Below are 18,576 nucleotides of genomic sequence, written 5' to 3'. Positions count from 1 at the left end.
TCTTGAATCATTCAGTGTGGGTCTTCAGGTTCCTGTACCTCCTCCCTGATGGTAGTAATGAAAGGAGGGCACGTCTCATAGGGTGAGGGTCCTTAATGATGGATGCTGCCTTCTCGAGGCACTGCCTCTTGAAGATGTCACTCTGTAATCTTTTTCCTTCCAATCTCTTATCCAGTTTTGAACTTTTCTTGAAACTTTTGAACAACTCTTTTGAATGCCAGGATTGACAGTGCTTCTACTTCTCTCCCCACCTCTCCCCCAAGCCCAACCTTACAGTACATTCTACTCTCTGCCTGCTCAATGCATGAAAAGGTTTTCTTTCGGTCATTTTTGGTCCTTTTGCCAATCATTTGCCTATTCCTTTGGTTCTTAATCCCTCCACCTATGAGAACAACTTCTCTCTGTCTACACCCTTGAGGATTTTAAATACCTCTCACAGGTCGCCTCGGCTTCCTTTGTTCGAAGGAAAATAACCTCAGTTTAGGATCAATCTTTACAGGAGGAGGTTATCCAGCTGACCCTCTGTGGAGAAATCCAGTCAGTTCTGTTCCCCTTCTCTACCCCTGAAGCTCTGCAGGTGTTGTTCCCTCATGTGCCCGTCCAATCTCCTGTTAAATCATCACTGATAGTCTGCACCTCCACCACCTGCATGCACACTACGTTCCACGTCATTACCACCTACTGTGAGAGAAAGTTCTTCCTCGAATCGGTCATCTCTCTTACCAAAAAACTTTATATCTGTCTCCTGATACTGGGGACAGCTTTCCTTTGTCTACCTTACATAAAAATGCACACCTCTGTCAAATCTGCTCTCGCCCTCCTTTGCCGCAATGAGAACGATAACAGTTTCTCCAAACTAACCCTATGGACAACGTCCCTTCTCCCTAGGCCTCTACATCCTTCCTAAAGTGTGGATGCAACATTGTAGTTCTGGCCAACCAGAGCTTTATAAAGGTTCAGCATAATATCACCATTTTTGTATTTAATATCTCTCCTTATGAATTCTCAAGATCCCATACGCTGTGCTCACTACTCCATCAATACAACATGCCACCTTTAGAGACCTATGCACATGAAACCCCAGGTCCCTCTGTTCCTGCACTCTTTAGAACTGTGCCATTAAATCTATATTGCCACTCCCCAACCCTTGTGCCAAAACCTATCACCTCACACTTCTCTGTATGAAATTTCACCTGCCACTTGTTTGCCCATACTGCTCCTCTCCTTTTGTCTCTAGGAGCATATGGAGAGGAGCATGTGGACCTCTTATAGTGGACCATTATGGAAGGATGTGGACCTTTAGAGAAGGTGGACCATTATAATGTGGACCATTATAGGAAGGATGTGGACCTTTAGAGAAGGTGGACCATTATAATGTGGACCATTATAGGAAGGATGTGGACCTTTAGAGAAGGTGCAGAGGAGATTTACCAGGATGCTGCCTGGATTGGAGAGCATGTCTTATGAGGACAGGTTGAGTGAGCGAGGGCTTTTCTCTTTGGGGAGGAGGAGGATGAGAGGTGACTTGATAGAGGTCTACGAGATGATAAGAGGCATAGATCAAGTGGACAGTCAGAGACTTTTTCCCAGGGTGAAAATGGCTAACACGAGGGGATATAATTTTAAGGCGATTGGAGGAAGGTATTAGGGGTACATCAGAGCTAAGTTTTTTACACAGAGAGTAGTGGGTGCATGGAACGCACTGCTGACAGAGGTTGTGGGTGCAGATATATTAGGGAGATTAAGAGACTCTTAGCCACATGAATGATAGAGAAATGGAGGGCTATATGGGAGGGAAGGGCTAGATAGATCTTAGAGTAGGATAAAATGTCGGCACAACATTGTGGGCCGAAGGGCCTGTACTGTGCTGTAATGTTCTATGTTCTATGTCCTGTTGTACTCAGCCTGTATCACTCTCACTCTTTGCTGGATCTCAATTTGTTTAATCTTTGGGAAATTTTGCAATTTGCTCTGTATTTCAATACCCCAATCAGTTACATATATCAAAACTAAACAATGTTGTTGGCCCTGATCTTAGAGGAACATCACTGTCCACCATCCTCCATTACAAAGCAACTATTTAGAAGAATTATAATAAATGTAATGAGTGGATCTGCTGGGATCAGCTCGCAAAGAATCACCGCGCTCCGGTGCTACCTTGAGACTCGGGAAAGCAGCCTACGTAATCAAAGACGCCTCCCACCCCAGTCACTCTCTCTTCTCCCCTCCTACTGCCCACACCATTGGGTAGAAGATACAAAATCTTGACAACATGCACCACCAGGTTCAAGGACAGCTTCTATTCCGCTGACATCAGACTCTTGAACGGACCTCTCATTTGCTAAAGATGAACTTTGGATCTCCCAATCTACCTTGTTGTGGCCCTTGCACTTTCTTGGTCGACCTGCACTGCACTTCTCTGTAACTGTAACACTATATTCGAAATTCTGTTTTCTTTACTATCTTGATGTACTTAAGTATGGAATCATCTGTCAGGATGGTATGCAAACAAAACCTTTTAACTGTATCTCAGTACATGTGATAATAATAAACCACTTTGAACTCCAATTCCAATTCCAAACTATTTACTAGGACTTGCTACTTTCTGTCCTTAAGCCAATTTTTATCCATTCTAACACTAACTCTTCTACTCCACAAGCTTCATTTTGTTCTCAAGCCTTTTACGTGGTTCCCTATCAATTATATTCTTAAATCAATATAAATAACATTCATCACATTCCCTTCATCAACATTCTGTTATTTCATCAAAAGATTAATTAACTCAAAGTTTGCCAAGTGGTTCTTAATTTTTTTCCCAGATTATTGCTTATAAAACCTTACCCACTAATGTTAAACAGAACAGCCTTTGAAACAAAGTTGAGAAGAAATCTGACATAGGTTTTAAAATTACACAATTAGACATAGGGGCCATGAAAATGAGATGCTCCTAACAAATCTAATAGGGAATTCAGTGGATACGTCTTTATCCAGAGAGTGGAACATCAGAACCATTTCAAGTGTTGAGGTGAATGGTACAGACGTGTTTAAGGGGAAGCTTGATAAACATGAGGGAGAAAAGAATGGTAGAAAAGGGCTAGATGGAGGAATAGGGGTGGGCTTGTTTGAAGTATTTATACCAGCATGGGTGGGTTGGGCCGACAGCCTTGTTTCTGTCCTCAAATAGTAGGTAATTATCAGATTCTTGAACGGACCTTTCATACGCCAAAGATGAGTTTTTGATCTCCCAGTTTACATTGTCGTGGCCCTTACACTTTATTTGTCTGCCTGCACTGCACTTTCTCTGTAGCTGTAACACTATATTTTGCATTCTGTCTTTCTTTTTACCACCTCGAAGTAATTGTGCATGCCATGATCTGCCTGGATGGCAGGCAAACAAAAGTTTTTCACTTTATCTCAGTACACATGACGATCAAAATCAGAATCAGGTTTATTGTCATTGACATCTGTCGAGTATTTGTTGTTTAGCAGCAGATGTGTAGTGCAAGACATAAAAATGACTATAAGTTACAAAAATAAATAAATAGCGCAAAAGAGGAATAATGAGGTAGTGCTCATGGACCGTTCAGAAATCTGATGGCGGAGGGGAGAAGCTGTTCCTGAAACGTTGAGTGTGGGTCTTCAGGCTTACAATAATAAATCAATACCAATACAGTAGCAAAGAATAATAAAGAAAGGAAATACTAACTCTACAAATGAGGTGATCGCGGTAGTCTCCCCACATGTTGGCATAGGCCGTGATTTCGATCACCAACTGCTGGTACGGCTCCAGGGTTCCTGTCATGGGTTGCACAACTAATGCTGCACCTTTCTTGTGGGAGAGCAGAGCATCTGCAAATTCTGTCAGGAGGAGAAAGAAATTTTAAACAATCTGGAAGCAGCATGTTGCAAACATTTCCACAGTCACGATTTAGTCCAGGATATAGAACATAAAACAGTAAAGCACAATACAGGCCCTTCAGCCCATGATGTTGTGCCGACCTATATAAACCTACTCCATGATCAATCTAACACTTCCCTCCTACACAGCCCATAACCATCCATTTTTCTTACATGTGCCTATCTAAGAGTCTCTTAAATCAGCCTCTACCACCACCCCTGGCAGTGCACTCTAGGCAAAAACCTACCTCTGACATCTCCCCTAAACTTTCCTCCACTCACCTTAAACAGATGTCCTCTGGTATTGGCCATTGCCACCCTGGGAAAGAGATGCTGGCTGTCTACCCTATCATAACCTTATACGCCTCTATCAAGTCACCTCTCGTCGTCCTGCGCTCCAAAGAGAAAATCCCTAGCTTGCTCAACCTATCCTCATAAGACATGTTCTCTAATCTAGGCAGCATCCTGGTAAATCTCCTCTGCACCCTCTCTAAAGCTTCCACATCCTTCCTATAATGAGGCCACCAGAACTGAACATCGTACTCTAAGTGTGGTTAACCAAAGTTCTATAGAGCTGCAACATTACCTCACAGCTCTTGAACTCAGTCCCCTGACTCATGAAGGCAAGCACACCATACACCTTCTTAACCATCCTATGAACTTACATGGCAACTTTGAGGGATCTATGGACTTGGACCCCAAGATCCTCCTGTTCCTCCACACTATGAAGAATCCTGCCATAACCTCGTACTCTGCCTTCAAGTTCGATCTTCCAAAGTGTATCACTTCACACTTGTCCGGATTGAACTCCATCTGCCACTTCTCCACCCAACTCTGCATCCTGTCTATATCCCGTTGTAACCTACGACAACCTTCTACACTGTCCACAACATCACCAACCTTCATGTCACCTGCAAACTTACTAACCTACCCTTCCACTTCCTCATCCATCATTGAAAATAAACACGAAGAGTAGGGGTCCCTGAACAGACCCCTGCGGAACACCACTGGTCACCAACCTCCAGGCAGAATATGCTCCATCTACTGCCACCCACTGCCTTCTGTGGGCAAGCCAACTTCAAATCCATGCAGCTAAGTTTCCATGGATCCCATGCCTCATGACTTTTTGGATGAGCCTGCCATGGGGAACCTTGTCAAACACCTTACTAACTCAATTAGGTTCGTGAGGCACAACCTGCTCCTCACAAAGCCATGATGAGTATCCCTAATAAGATTATTCTTTTCCAAATGTTCGTAAATCCTGTCCCTAAGAATCCTCTCCAATTGCTTGCCCACCAATGACGTAAGACTCACTGGTCTATAATTCCTAGGATTATCCCTATTACCATTCTTGAACAAGGGAACAACACTTGCCATCCTCCAATCCTCTGGTACCACTCCTGTGGCCAAGGAGGATGCAAATATCATTGTCAATGCTCCAGCAATCTCTTCCCTGCTTTCCGTAGTAACCTGGGGTATATCCCGTCTTGCCCCAGGGACTTATCTATCCAAATGTTTTTCAGAAGCTCCAACGCTGCCTCTTTCTTTAACCTTGACATGCTCCAGCACATTAGACTTTTCTACGCTGATCTCACATTCGCTTAAGTTCCTCTCCCTGGTGAACACTGATATACGTGCGTAATTCCAATGTTAACTGGAGGCTATACATTCATCCCTCTTGGGTGGCAGTAGGAGATTTCTCAGCTCTTGTTTCAATGAAGAGTGCTGCTTCGTCTCATCTGAAAGATGCCACAGCATCTTCCATTCACGTACATAGAACGTAGAACAGTATGGCCCACAATGTTTGTACCGAACAAGATGCCAAATTAAACTAATTCCTTCTGCCTGCACATGATCCATATCCTTCCATTACCTGCATATTCATCTGCCTGTCTAAAAGCCTCTTGAATGCCACTATTGGTATTGGTATCTGCTTCTACCACCACCCCTGGCAGCCCATTCAAGGCATCCACCACTCTCTGTGTGGAAAACTTGCCATGAACATCTCCTTTAAATCTTCCCCCTCTCAACTTAAATCTATGCCCTCTCGTATTTCTACCCTGGGAGAAAGATTCTGACTGTCTACCCTGTTTATGTCTCTCATAATCTTATAAACTCCTATCAGATCTCCCCTCAGCCTCCGACACTCCAGAGGAAACAATCCAAGTTTGTCCAACCTCTCCTTATAGCTAAAGTAATGCTCTTAACATCCTGAGGCGTTTCATTGGAGCATTATAAAACACTAACTGCGTCTCCAACAGTGGAGAACTCTCTCAATCCCGCAGCCGAGGGACAGCTGGGATTTTATGTTCGAGTCACTGAAGTGGGTGAGCCTCTTGATCTTCTGCCTCAGAAGTGACCATGCTGCAATCTGAGCTATGGTTGGAATCAGGACACCAGGTAGGCTTCTGCAGGCCTCGTGGGGGTGTATACTAGCAGCAGAATAAATTACTTCTTTTGTAGAATGTTTGAGCAGAACCTGCAATGTTGTCATCACAGCAGGTGAAGATATTTTGATAATATTTTGCATGACAATGACATGTTGCTTCGAGAGAAATCTAACTTCTCAATTGACATCGGTCCCTCAATACTGTACTGGGAGTTCCAATCTAGATTACCTGCTCAAGGTATTCATTTGTCATTGCATCAGATTGGGTCTGATCTCTTTTCTGGGTTGGAAGGTTGTGGACTTGAGCCCTACCCAAAGGATTTGGGCATATAAATTGGGCTGGCACCAGTCAAGATCTGGCGGATTTGTACAGTTGAAGTGTGTGCTATAACAAGCCACAGCAGTCCTACCTGTCTGTTTAAATGCATCTTAAAGGTTCCATGAATGTGAAGTACCTCAGAGCTTGAGGCACATCTCTTATTCAAAGACACTTGGAAACTACCAATACAACTAAATTGTCATACTTGCAGTGAGGATGCCTTATATAATGCCTTATATTCTTACCACGCTGCAGTTGGTCCTGTGACTTGCTTGGACCTTCTGTAAGACTCACTGTTCTCTTCAGGAGAGGTGTTCTTGAGCTTTAATATTAGCACAGGATACAGAGTTATTCTTCCACAATAAGCAGAATATACAATTGAGAATCATGAGAATATGGGAGTATTTTGCTCACCTCACCTAAAATCTTCTTTGTTCGATAATTGCTTCTGTGAAACACCTCAGGGCACTTATTATGCTTTAAGCTTGTTTTAATTGCAAGTTATTATTTTAATTGAGAATATCATTGATTACCAAAGAATAATATTGAGTATCTAATAGAATAATTGATCAACATAGGAATGTGATCAGGCAGTAAAATATATTTAGATAACATAACAATGCTAATTGATTACAGATATCAGTTTTATTGATTATTGGGAAATATTATTGATTAATAACACTGAAGAATACTGTTGAATAGTAGGGAATATTATTAAGGATTAAGAGATTATTTGATCTCATGATTTATTGATAAATATTGTTTTGTAGCATTTGGTATCGTAAATAGCATTGGGTGTTGGAGATATTTTGCATATTTGAGTGTTTTAGGTTTCTAGAAGATTATGTTTAATTCTCCAGAATATAGTTTGATATCAAACAAGTATTATTGGATATTGTTGAAAAAGAGCCCAATATGCTGGAACTCCCCACCAAAAGGCAAGATTGTAGGCATTAGACTTTAATATCATGGCTCTGTTTACTCTACTGTGTTTGCAAGTGATAATTTGGCAGATCAGAAACAAATTCAAAAAGGACAAGGCCATACATATGGAACAGTGAAGCCACATTAGGCTAGAGGATGAGGTGAGCTGCATGCCCACATGCATGACGTTGGCCATCCAGATATGGTGCCTGTGGAACTGTTTGATAGAAGGAATGCACAGGACTGCAGGAGGAAAAAATCTGAGGCAGCCCTGAATGTGTTAGAGTCTGAGGTAGTAGCAGGTTGCAAGTTTGAACCTGAAGTTCATACAACATGCATTAGTTCTATGTGTTCAATATAGAAAAAAAGCTGTCTTATAATGCTTCACAGGGGCAAGGAACCTAGAAGGGGGACTAAAGTCCTGACCAATTGTAGCTGTTTCATCAGTGGTTAGGCTGAACTGGAGGCAGCAATAGAAGTCAAGGGTCTTTGTGATGGAGGAGATTGCGGATGGAAGCATTTAGGCAGAGGCATTCAGACAGACACGAACAGGCAGGGAATGGAGGGATATGAATCCCGTGCGGGCAGAGGTGCAGTTTGAATTGCTATCATTGTTCGGCACAGACATTGTGGGCTAATGGGCTGCTCCAGTACTGCACCATTCTAAGCACATCAGAGTCAAATGCAGGGTTGCAACTACAAAGTGCAGTTGGTGATGGTGACAGTGAAGGGCAACAGAGCTGAAGGTAGGGATGAGAAAAATGTGCATGTCTGAAGACGGTGGTTTAGGCCTGCCCAACGTTTATCCGGAGCTATTCCCAGCTCCTAGATTATATTTTGAATAAGCAGTGCTTTGGTGGAACTGGATAGAAGCTGACTGGGTCCCAAAAAGTCAGCATGTGGACAAGGAAGAGGAAAGAATGACAAGAACGTATACACGAGCTTTTCAGAAGCGCTGTTGCATGGTCAGGAAATATTCTAGCTGCAATGGTAAGCTAAAACAGGAACCTCTGGGCCAGAGGGAATAGTCTCATTGCCCATGTCTAAACCTGCAGAGAAATCTAGAGTACGAGGAGGAATAGGGATGGATAGCATGTGTAGTCATATTGAGAATATCATTGATGATTGTGTTTAAGATCACTTCTGTGGTACAAGGCAGCTGAGTCTCAGATGGGAGAAATTTAAACAGAGTTATTGAATTTATGGATGCTGATATGGGAAAGTAGAGCGCATAGAACATTCCAGCACAGTACAGGCCCTTCGGCCCACAATGTTGTGCTGACATTTTACCCTGCTCTAAGATCTATCTAACCCTTCCCTCCCACATAGCCCTCCATTTCTCTATCATTCATGTGGCTATCTAAGAGTCTCTTAAACGTCCCTAATGTATCTGCCCTCACAACCTCTGCCGGCAGTGCGTTCCACGCACCTACCAGTCTCTGTGTAAAAAACTTACCGCTGACATCCCCCTTATACCTTCCTCCAATCCCCCTTATGTCCCCTTGTGTTAGCCATTGTCACCCTGGGAAAAAGTCTCTGACTGTCCACTCGATCTATGCCTCTTATCATGTACACCTCATGGTGATGCTTCAGCAGCTTGCAAGGGACTGAGGATAAAAGTTTATTGAGAGTTGTGCCAGGAACAATAAGGAGCTGATGACGAGCGGTAGGGTCTGTCTCCAAAGGCAGGGAACCATTTACAATATGGATTGGAAGTCAAGAAGGAAGGTTTGTCATCAGGAGTTAGTGGGAATGGGGTCAAGTAACAAAGAAAGAACACAATACACTTGGAAAGACTGTGAAAAGTTCCTATTGATCCTGAACAATGATTCTAGAGGCAACTAATGCAAATTCATAAAAAACAAAAACCTGCAGTTGCCTCAAATCTGAAAAAGAGAATATGCTGGAAACACACAGCAGGTTGGGCAACACCTGCAGAGGAAGAAACAGAGGAGTTATCAAGTCAAGTCAATGACCTTTTATCGGAAAATTTTGAAAATAAGCATATTTTAAGTTGCAGAGAAGGGGGAGGTGTGGAAAAGATGAAGAGAATGTCTCCAACAGGGTGGAGAGTGAATGACACAGATGGTGTTAGTGTTCGCCATGAAGGTGGCAAAGGCTGATTAACTGCAGCTGATCCATCTGGAGGAGATGTAAACAGGACGAGGTGAATGAGGACATTTCTCACACTGTGGTGTCCCCTACTGGGAAACTAAGGGTAGATTAGGTGATCACTTCCCTGAAATCCTCTGTTCAGTCTGCAAGGGTGATTTTAAGCTACCGGTTTAAACTCCTGTCACCTTAATTCTCCATCCCACTAACCTCTCCTACGTCATTCCAATAGTGCCCAACATAGACTTAAGCAACAACACCTCATCTTGCATCCATACACATTACAGCACTCAAGATTCAACAATGAATTCAGCAATTTCAGATAATCCTGCTTGTGGCAGCTCTGATATTCAATATAATGTTAACTCTGCCTTTTGTGTCTCCTGTTGGGTGTTTCCAATCGTAGATAGAGTTATACAGCACAGAAGCAGGCCCTTTGGCCCATCTGGTCCATGCAGACCAAGATGCCCCATCCAAGCTAGTCCCATTTGCCAGCATTTGGCCCATAGCCTGTTTCCAATCCATGTACCTGTCCAACTGTCTTTTAAAAGTTGTTATTGTACTTGCCCTAACCACTTCCTCTGGCAGCTCATTCCATATTCATACCACCCTTTGTGTAAAAAAGATGTCCCTCAAGTTCGAATTAAATCTTTCCCCTCTCACCTTAAACCTGTGCCCTCAAGTTCTTGATTTCCCAATCCTGGGAAAATGACTGGGTGTGTTCACCCTATCTATGCCCTTCATGATGTTATACACCTCTATAAGATCATTTCTCAGTCTCCTACGTTCCAAGGAATAAAGTCCTAGCCTGTCCACCTCTCCCTATGATTCAGGCCTTTGAGTCCTGGCAACATCCTTGTAAATCTTCTCTGCGCTCTTTCCAGTTTAATTATGTCTTTCCTATAGCAGGGCAACCAAAACTGAACACAATATTCCAAATGCAGTCTTCTACAACTGCAACATAACATCCACTGCCCTGACTGATGGCCAGAATACCAAACACCTTCTTCACCACCCTGTCTACCTGTGACACTGCTTTCAGCGAACCATGTACTTAAAACAGGCTTATTTTCTAATTATTCTGAGATCAGGTGAAAAGTATTCCCTGACCTTCGGCAAATCTACCTTTCCTCTGAGCTGAAGCAGACAGGAGCTTAGTTTTTGCAGAAACAGGTGGGCTGGAGCTGGGGGCTGTGGTTGCTGCAACAGTCCATCGGTACTATAGCTTAGAGGATGTCAGTGCCAGTAATGTGGAGCTTAAACTTGACGCCAAATCTGAGCCAAGATGATGACACGTTGATAAAATAAAAAAGTTAAGATGAGGGAAATTGCAAGTCAATCAACAAGTGTAACGGGACAAGGTAGGTGTCAAATATCAACCCTTCAATGGGATTTAGATAGGGTAGACTGCAGGAAACTTTTCCTCTTATCAAAGATAAGGATATTTCCCCTCACTATCTGGGACACTCTTGTTATTACCATCAGGGAGGAGGTACAGGAGCCTGAAGACCCACACTCAACGATTCAGGAACAGCTTCTTCCCCTCCGCCATCAGATTTCTGAACGGTCCATGAACCCATGAACACTACCTCATTATTCCTTTTTTTGCACTATTCATTTATTTTGTAATTCATTGTAACTTTATGTCACTGTACTGCCGCAAAACAACACATTTCACAACATACAAGTCAGTGGTAATAAACTTCATTCTGATTCTGAGGTACATAAACCTAGAGAACATAGATTTAGGGTAAGGGAGAAGAGAGTTAGGAAGGATACGAAGGACACCTTTCTCATCCAGAGAGTGGTGAGTACTTGAAATACACTGACAGAAAGCAGTGGAAGCTGAGTAGTTGACAGCATTTAAGAGGTGTCCAAATGAGCACTTGAATCGCCCAGGCATAGAGGGCAATGGGCCAAGTGCTGGAGTAATACAGATGGGTGCCCATTGGTCAGTATGACGCGTTGGGCGGAATGGCCTATTTCCATGCAGTATGACTCTATGACTTCTATTCAAGATTCAAGATTTACTTTATTGTCATTTCTCTGAGTATTTACATACACAAAAAAAACGAAATACTGTTTCTCACCAGCTCATATCAGTGCAACAAAAAGAAGTGATAAATATCTAAAATAGTCTAGAAAAACATCTCTAAAATAAAACTAAAAACATATCAACACCACGTATTTATATCTGTTAAAGTGCATTCATGTATTAATAAGTGCTTATTCAGTTCGAGATGAAGTTCAACGTATCAGGTAACTAACCGTCAAACTGTTTCTGTATTGGTGTGAGTGTGTCCGTGTGTGTGGAGGGAGAGCTTGTCAGTGGAAGTGAAAGGGGACACAGTCGATTTATGATCCTGACTGCTTGTGGGAAAAAGCTGTTCGGCATCCTACTAGATCTAGAGCAGATGCTCCTATACCTCTTCCCCAACAGCAGGAGGGAAAACAGGTCATGAGAAGGGTGATGAAAGTCCTTAATGATGGCTGTAGCTCTGCGAACGCAGCGTTGCTGATAGATCTCCATCAAAAAGGGGAGCGGGGCACCAATGATCCTGCTGGCTGTCTTCACCGTCCTATTGAGCTGCTGTTGTTCGTAGTCCTTGCAGCTACCAAACCAGGAGGTGAGGCAGTATTAACTGTTCCACAGATGTTGTGCACTTCTGGTATTTTATGCTCTTAATGCAAATTAATTGTGCTACACCAGGATGTTGCCTGGAACAGAGGGCCGTAGTTATAAAGAAAGATTGGATGGGCTGGGTTTATTCTCACTGGAGCATAGAAGGCTGCGGGGTAACCTTATAGAGGTTTATAAAATTATGAGAGGCGTAGATAAGGTGAATGGTGACAGTCTTTTTTCCAGGGTAGAGCAGTCTAGAACTAGAGGGCATAGATTTACCATCTGCATTACTTATTGCACTGTACCTGCTGCCACAAAACAACACATTTCACGACATATGTCAGTGGTAATAAATCTGATTCTGATTCTGATTTAAGGAGAGAAGGGAGAAATTTAAAGGATATCTGAGGGGAAAGTTTTTCACACAGAGGGTGGTGGCTATCTGGAATAAGCTGCCAGAGGAGGTGGTGGAGGAAGGTACACTTGCAAAGCTTAAAAGGCATCAGACAGGAAAGGCAAAGAGGAACATTGGTCTAATGCAGGCAAATGGGATTAGTGTAGAAAGGCATCATGGTCAGCATGGACAAGATGGGCTGAAAGGGCTTGTTTCTGTGCTGTGCTATAATTTATGATACAATGGTAGACAATGGAAATTGATTATGTACAATAGAGGCCAGAGCTGGAGGAGCAACAGTCTCTTAGTGTTGTAACTGTAAGAAATTTAGAAGAGACAATATGGGAAACGTTACTCTGTGGAGTGCACTACAGAACTTAGTATTTGTAGCAGCAATCATTTCTTTTCATTCATTTTCATATTTCCTTATAGTGCAGAAAGAGGCCATTTGGCCCATTCAGGCTGTGCCAGCTCTTTCAGTAATCCCTCAATCCCATTCTCCCACTGTAACCTCTTCTCTCACATCTGCCCATTAACACCTCCCCAACTCTCCTATCACCCACCTACACTAGGAGTAATTTAGTGGCCATTAGCCTAACACCCAGCACGTCTCTGGGGTGTGGGAGGAAACCTGAGCATCACACGGTCACAGGAAGAGCGTGCAAACTCCACACAGACAGCTGTGAGTCAGCAGAACCACCTGTAGCACCACTCACCTGCCCAATTCTATGAATGTGAACAACAAGGCCATGACTTAATACCCACAACTGATGCCCTTGAGATGGTGGTGAGGCTCCTTTCTAAACCTCTGAAGTCTGTGTGGTTTGTTAATCACCACCAGACTGGCTGGGCCAAATGGTCTGTTTTGTGTTTTTTCCTGTCCAGTTCTATGTCATTAATTAGATTTTTGGGTGAACAGAATGGGAATAATGAGCTCCTCAGACCCTGGTTCAATGACAGTGCAACTTACTGACTGGGAGGAGGTCCATGAGGAGGCAGCCTGCTGACTGCAGGGGGCAGTGGAGGACAACTGCTGAAGTACTCCACTTCCAGGCTGAACAGGCCAGCAATGGCTGTGTTGTTGGTAATGAGCAGCTTTCTTTTCGCTGTGCCGTGTACCACCATTTCACCGAAGTCCAGAACTGGCAAGTCACTGCATGAAGAAGATCAGATCAGATTAGTTGATTCACCGGGGTGCAATGAAATTCCTTGCTCATGTGAAGCTCACGGAATAAACAATAATAAATACAACGACAAGTGCAAAACAATGGAACGGTGCAAGATTGCAGCACAATCTGAAGTAGCACAAAAAGAAATGCTAAAGTGACAATAATGGAATTAATAATAGAGATAGGGTTAAGAGTTCGAGAATACGGCAGCACCACCGGGAAGGGGATGTGAAAGAGGTGATTGGTTCAGAAGTCTGACAGCAGTGGGGAAGATGCTGTTCTTCAGTCTGGTCACTTGGGTTTTCAAGCTCCTGTAGCTTTTCCCAGAAGGTAGAGGAGAGAAGAGGGTACGGCTGGGGTCGCAGGCATCGTTGACGATACTACTAGCCTTCTGGAAGCAAAACACCACAAAGGTGGAGTCAACAAAGGTGGAGTTCACAGACAATTAGGGAAAGTTTTTTAACTGGGGCAGTGCTAATTGCAATGGTATTAGGCAGGAACTTGGGAGTGTAAATTGGGAACAGATGCTCTTCGGGAAATGCAGATACAGGAGCCTGAGGGTATATACCACCAGACTTCTACCCCACTGTGATAAGACTATTGAACTGTTCCCTTATACAATGAGATGGACTCTGACCTCACGATCTACCTTGTTGTGACCTTGCACCTTATTGCACTGCACTTTCTCTGTAGCTGTGACACTTTGTACTGTTATTGTTTTTACCTGTACTACCTCAATGCACTCTGTACTAACCCAATGTAACTGCACTGTGTAATGAATTGACCTGTACGATCGGTATGCAAGACAAGTTTTTCACTGTACAAGTGACAATAATAAACCAAACCAAACCAAACCACAGCAGAAATATGGAGGCTGTTCAGGGAACACTTGCATGGGGTTCTGGATAGCTTTGTCCCACTGAGACAGGGAGAGGATGGTAGGGAAAAGGAACCATGGTTGACAAGAGAGGTTAAACATTTAGTCAAGAGGAAGAAGGAAGCATACTTAAGGTTTAGGAAGCAAAAATCAGGCAGGGCTCTTGAGAATCATAAGGTAGCCAGGAAGGAGCTGAAGAAGGGACTTAGGAGAGCTAGAAGGGGACAAGAGGAGGCCTTGGCAAGAAGGCCAAGACATTCTACACATACGTAAAGAACAGGAGGATGACTAGAGTGAGGGTAGGACCCTCAGGGATAAAGGGGGAAACATGTGCCTGGAGGCAGAGGAGGTAGGGGAGGTCTTAATGAATACTTTGCTTCAGTGTTCACCAGAGAGAGAATCTTTGACAAATGTGAGGTCAGTGTAGAACAGGCTAATGTGTTGAGTTTAAGTAGGAGGCAGTGTTGGAACTTCTGAAAAACATTTGGTTAGATAAGTCCCCGGGGCCAGACAGGATATACCCCAGGTTACTACGGAAAGCGAGGGAAGAGATTGCTGGAACATTGACAATGATATTTGCATCCTCCTTGGCCACAGGAGTGGTACCAGAGGATTGGAGGATGGCAAGTGTTGTTCTCTTGTTCAAGAATGGTAATAGGGATAATCCTGGGAATTATAGACCAGTGAGTCTTACGTCATTGGTGGGCAAGCAATTGGAGAGGATTCTTAGGGACAGGATTTACGAACATTTGGAAAAGAATAATCTTATTAGGGATAGCATGGCTTTGTGAGGGGCAAGTCATGCCTCATGAGCCTCATTGAGTTTTTTGAGGAGGTGACAAAAATTGATGAAGATAGAGTGGTGGATGTGGCGTATATGGACTTTAGTAAGGTGTTTGACAAGGTTCCCCATGGTAGGCTCATCCAGAAAGTCATGAGGCATGGGATCTATGGAGATGTGGCTGCGTGGATTTGGAATTGGCTTGCCCATAGAAGTCAGAGGGTAGTAGTAGATGGAGAGTAATCTGCCTAGAGGTCGGTAACTAGTGGTGTTCTGCAGGGATCTGTTCTGAGACCCCGACTGTTTGTGATTTTTATAAATGACTTGGATGATGAAGTGGAGGGATTTGTTGGTAAGTTTGCAGATGACCTGAAGGTTGGAGGTTTTGTGGATAGGGTAGAAGGTTGTTGTAGGTTACAATGGGATCTACACAGGATGCAGAGTTGGGTGGAGAAGTGGCAGATGGAGTTCAATCCGGACAAGTGTGAAGTGATACACTTTGGAAGATTGAACTTGAAGGCAGAGTACAAGGTTAATGGAAGGATTCTTAGCAGTGTGGAGGAAAAGAGGGACCTTGGGGTCCAAGACCATAGATCCCTCAAAATTGCTGTGCAAGTCATTAAGGCGTATGGTGTACTGGCCTTCATTAGTTGGGGGACTGAGTTCAAGAGCTGTGAGGTAATGTTGCAGCTCTATAGAACTCTGGTTAGACCACACTTGGAGTATTGTGTTCAATTATGGATACAAGGACACATGTATGAAATGTTTTTATGGGGCTTCTTACAGTGGGGAGCATGAGGTACATTGTCAACTCTCCAAAGTCTCCAGTAATTAAAGTTTAATATCTGGTTAACTGCTGCAAAGACAGTTGGATAAGGTGTTGTCTAAACCTTGCTTCCAAAGCCACATCTCTTTCCTTAGCAAATATGTCCAGCTCCAACTCATCCCATGTGGATTCCCACTGAAATTCTGCCCTTCACAATTTGGACCCACCCAGGATCACAGCAATGTTCAAATTATTCAACACCCGGTTCTGGCAAAGGGTCTTTGTCCTGAAATGTTAACTCTGTTTCTCTTCCCTAGACGCAGGATGACCTGCTGAGCATTTCCAGCATCGTGTGTTTTCATTTCAGAATTCCAGCGTCTGCAGTTCTTTTGATTTTCCTGATCTGTTCTTACCTGATATGAATGGGCAATTTTCACTTATGTTTATTCTGTCATATGTTAAACAAATTAATACATGTAATTTATGGTTGGCATGTTTGTAATGTACTGTGCTGCTGCTGCAAAAAGGCAATTTTCATGGCATTTATGCCCTGGGTGTATGTGCTCATGACAATAAATTTGAAACTTCAAACTTGAAATTTGATTTATAGCAGGCTAATACTGGATGGTATTATAGAGTGATAGGCTTAATAATTCAGGACCAAAAAAACCCCAATGTTTGCTCCTTCAGTAGTCAGCCCCTCTAATAGGGAACACCAAACTCCAAATGAATCGAGTACTGCCTGTCCTGCAGTTGAATCCAGCATCCCACTATGTGGTTGAATCAACGCACTCCAGCCAACTGGGGATTTGCGATAAAAGCAGCCTTTCGCACTACGCTCATTTCGGAAGAACATTAAAATGTCATTTCTTTGAGTGGAGAGACAACAGACACATTCAAAAGGCTGCTTGTGTGTTAACGCAATGAATCACACTACATGGCAGAAAACCAGGCCACTTGGCCCATTGGCCTATCCTAACTTTTTTAGGACCTAAACATCGTTTCCCAATAACTTCATCTCACCCTGTCAGTGGGTTCTTTCTCTCTCATGCATTTCCCTAACTTCGTATTTATGCTATTCCCATAGATAGAAGAGCTACTTAGAGGTTTCAAGAATGGTGAGATTGTGGAAAGATAAATGTTTGAGTTTGTGACAGAAGAGAAAGAAGTAATAATAGAGAATCTTATAGCTTATAGAGAAAGAATAGAATAGTTTGTCTTAATTAAAAGGAATTAGCTTGGGTTCTATGAATGAGCGTTGTCCAGTTCTACAATAATTCTATCAGAACATGGATTGGAAAGGTTTAGAAAGCTATGGGCCAAACACTGGAAAATGGGACTAGCTTGAATGGAGCATCTTGGTCGGCATGGACCAGTTGGGCTGAAGAGCCAGTTTCCGTACCGTATGACTCTATGACTCTATAACAATAATGTTTCAATGAGGCAGTAATACATGCAACATTTACCTTTCCCCACAGTCATCAGTAGGAATGCTGTAAGTCACATCCAAGCCCTTTGGTTTAGCGAATAATTCCAGCAAAAGCGGTTCTTTCATTTCCTCCACTGTGCATGAGACTGTAACTCCGTTTAGCTCGTCCTGAGAGGCAGCATCACAAAAACAAATGGCTGCAGGCTGAAGATGCACCCTACAAAAGCTGCAATAACATTTACAAACCTAATTCTATCCAATTGCGCAAGTGGTATAAAATGCTGCTGACAGATGACCTATCATTGCGGGTGCTTATACTCTGTGATTCTGTGGAAAAAAAGGCTAATCAGGAGCCTCCTGCATTCTCTGTGAATTGAAGATTAATCTACAGGAAACCCTAAGGAAAAAAAATTATAGAAATATGAAACAAATAATCCAAAACCTTTGATAATTAGTTGCAAAAATGTTGGAATTAGCTTAAGATTGTGTGACTAACATTCAGGAATCATTTACCTGGCCAATAAAAGATCAGTTTCACATGTACGGTGGAGAGAATTCTGACTGGTTACATCACAGTCTGGTATGGAGGCTCCAATGCACAGGATCGTAAGAGGCTGCAGAGGGTTGTAGGTTCAGCCAGCTCCATCTCGGGTACAACCCTCCCCACCATCGAGGACATCTTCAAGAGGCGGTGCCTCAAGAAGGCGGCATCCATCACTAAGGACCCTCACCATTCGGGACACACCCACTTCTCATTACTACCATTAGGGAGGAGGTACAGGAGCCTGAAGACCCACACTCAATGATTTAGAAACAGTTTCTTCCCCTCCGCCATCAGATCTCTGAATGGTCCACAAACCCATGAACACTACCTCGTTATTCCTTTTTTATTGCAC

General features: G+C 43.2%; 1 protein-coding gene across 1 annotated transcript in view; it reads right to left on the bottom strand.

Moving 5' to 3' along the window:
• dlec1 (DLEC1 cilia and flagella associated protein) overlaps nucleotides 1-18,576 on the bottom strand; it is a gene marked incomplete at its 3' end in the record, with an annotated part of 153,270 nt that overhangs the window by 28,369 nt on the left and 106,325 nt on the right. The window contains exons 25-27 of the mRNA XM_052016127.1: nucleotides 17,718-17,848; nucleotides 13,633-13,811; nucleotides 3,707-3,858 (exon numbers count right to left, since the gene is read on the bottom strand). Of these exons, the coding sequence (XP_051872087.1) occupies nucleotides 3,707-3,858; nucleotides 13,633-13,811; nucleotides 17,718-17,848 (462 nt within the window). The remainder of the gene's footprint in view (nucleotides 1-3,706; nucleotides 3,859-13,632; nucleotides 13,812-17,717; nucleotides 17,849-18,576) is intronic.

Source organism: Pristis pectinata, chromosome 5 (assembly GCF_009764475.1).
Source record: "Pristis pectinata isolate sPriPec2 chromosome 5, sPriPec2.1.pri, whole genome shotgun sequence".
Lineage (NCBI taxonomy): Eukaryota > Metazoa > Chordata > Chondrichthyes > Rhinopristiformes > Pristidae > Pristis > Pristis pectinata.
Note: the sequence above shows the minus strand (reverse complement) of the source record. Positions and strands in the feature narration are given on the sequence as shown.